This window comes from Lepisma saccharinum, chromosome 15, assembly GCF_977018435.1.
Source record: "Lepisma saccharinum chromosome 15, izLepSacc3.1, whole genome shotgun sequence".
Classification (NCBI taxonomy): domain Eukaryota; kingdom Metazoa; phylum Arthropoda; class Insecta; order Zygentoma; family Lepismatidae; genus Lepisma; species Lepisma saccharinum.
The window spans coordinates 55,485,700-55,488,006 of record NC_139243.1 but is presented as its reverse complement, the minus strand read 5'-3'; the positions used below and the strand labels follow the sequence as shown (position 1 = coordinate 55,488,006).

General features: G+C 46.5%; 1 protein-coding gene across 1 annotated transcript; it reads right to left on the bottom strand.

The window, feature by feature from the left end:
* Positions 1–1,307: 1,307 nt before the first annotated feature.
* LOC145999263 (uncharacterized) lies at positions 1,308–1,943 on the bottom strand. Its single transcript, XM_083136200.1, has one exon. It carries the CDS (start codon positions 1,941–1,943, stop codon positions 1,308–1,310), a length of 636 nt encoding a protein of 211 aa, XP_082992326.1.
* Positions 1,944–2,307: the final 364 nt, after the last annotated feature.

Sequence of the window (2,307 nt, the reverse complement as noted above, 5' to 3'; positions counted from 1 at the left end):
ATTAGCATGCACAGTTAATAATTTAGACATTATTCATTGTTGTAGCGCTCCATTATTAGAGTGATATTATTTCCGTAACGGCTCTGCCCGTTCTGCGCTTGCACCTTTGGAGCGAGTCATAACTCCCGACGCCTCCAATCAAGAAGTGAACCGCTGACGTCATCTCTACCTGCGCCTATAGCTAACTCTATTGCTCACGCTGTACACTGCTTGTAGGCTCGCTGGCTAGACTCGCGCAGTCAGCTGGAGATGTTCCGAATGCACTCAGACTCTACCTTTAGAGATAGCACCTTCATTCTACAACAGGCCCGTGGAAGTTAACACAGATGTTCGCGCTACACTCTCTGGAGCATGCGAACGAAAGCAAATCCGCGGCAGAAGAAGGACTCGAGAGGCTCGTACAAAGACCGCGTGAGAGAGGAAAGGAATGCATGGAGGGGAAATCACTGTTGCAGCTACATGCCACTCGCTTTCTCCCCTTCTCTTCCGTTATGCGCAGCCTTGATCCACGGATTCTACGGACAGAGCATACATAGTAAGTACCTTAGAGCATCGGATTTGTAGTATGTTTAAAATCCACTCTAGGCACATAGGCTAATTGGGACTGGACCTACAGTTTAAAGTGAAATGCGAACCCCTAAGTACTACCCATAGGTAGACTATCGCAGACCCTCTGATTAGGGGTGTGAAAGCCTTGATGAAACTTCAGTTGAGAATAGAAAAACCTCATTTTACCTCACTGTTCTAGTTTCATTGCATTGATGGGTGTATCTATATACATACATGCATACATACATATATATGCATTTTATATATATACATATAAGGAAAAAGATGTTAACAATAAATGGGTATTTAATCACTTTCAATTACAAGCAGGTATTTGGTTACAAGGTTTCAATTTGGCACCCATCCCTATCAATGCACTCATTGAGTCTGTTCATTGTTGTTTGTAAGGCCCTCTGGGCCATTTGGGCAGGAATTCCAGCGATGACGTAAGTGATGCGGTGTTTCAGGTCGTCTAGGTTGCGAGGTTTGCTGGCGTAGACCCGATCCTTGACCATGCCCCACAGCCAAAAATCGCATGGCGTCAGGTCGGGTGAACGTGCTGGCCATGGGAGAGGACCACCTCTACCAATCCAGCGTTTACCGAACGTGTCGTTCAGGTAAACCCGAACCAGCAGACTGTAATGGGCAGGGGTGCCGTCTTGCTGAAAGTACCCTCGCTGGAGAATGGCAAGTGGTACGTTCTCCTCCATGAACGTGCTGAACATGGCAAGGTAATTCTCTCCCCTGACGGTCTGTTCTTAAAAAAAGAACGGTCCAATCACTCCAAATTTGCTCACGGCACTCCAAACGTTCACCTTAGGGAAATCCCGCATGTGCTCTCGAACTTCCTTCGGGTACTCAGTCGCCCATATGATACAGTTGGGCTTGTTCACACGACCGCTGATGTGGAATGTTGCTTCGTCAGAAAACATGAACAGAATGTCAGGCTCAATGTTCACTATTTCCAAGAGGATTTCTGCAGCCTTCACACGTACTTGCTTGTCCGCGTTTGTGAGCTGCTGCACAATCTGCAAGTGGTATGGCTTCATTCCTAAGTCACGATGCAAAATTCTAATCAGTGACCTTCGCGAAATGTTAGTTTCTAGAGAAAGTCTGCGCGTGGACTTGGTTGGACTGGCTAACATCGCTTCCTGGACGCAGATGATATTCTCTTCCGTTCGGACAGATCTCTTTCTACCGCTGTTCCTCTTGCAATCGTCTTGAACGGACCCCGTCCGGACAAACTTCTCGTAGATCCTACCAATTGTCAGGCGCGATGGTGCATCCCGTCCGGTCCAGGCCTTGAATGTTTCTTGTACGATGCGTGGGGACTGGAAGACCTCCATCCAGGCAGCTATCGTCCTTCGTTCCTCAATGGAATATCGGGCCGCCATGGTTTAGTCTCCCATACAGTGTTAACATCTTTTTGCCTCACCCTGTATAATGCAGCAACACAGTGGCAGCATAACGAATAAATAAATTTTCTCTGAAATATGCCGCGCTCCATTTCCTGCAAACATTAGAGAAAACAAGAAAACTGCCAGCTAAGCGAGCAAGAAAATTTTTAGATCCAAATTTTTGCAAACTGAAAACAATATTGATTTAAAATGGCACAAAAAGTCCACGGTACGCCATTGCATTCTCTTTTACATATTTCTTCATTTAGATCGTTCGGCGCCCAGGACCAACTTCCACCGCCTTCTAGCTACGACTCTGAACTTGACAAAACTGTAAAAAAAGCGCGCATTGCGAGCGAAG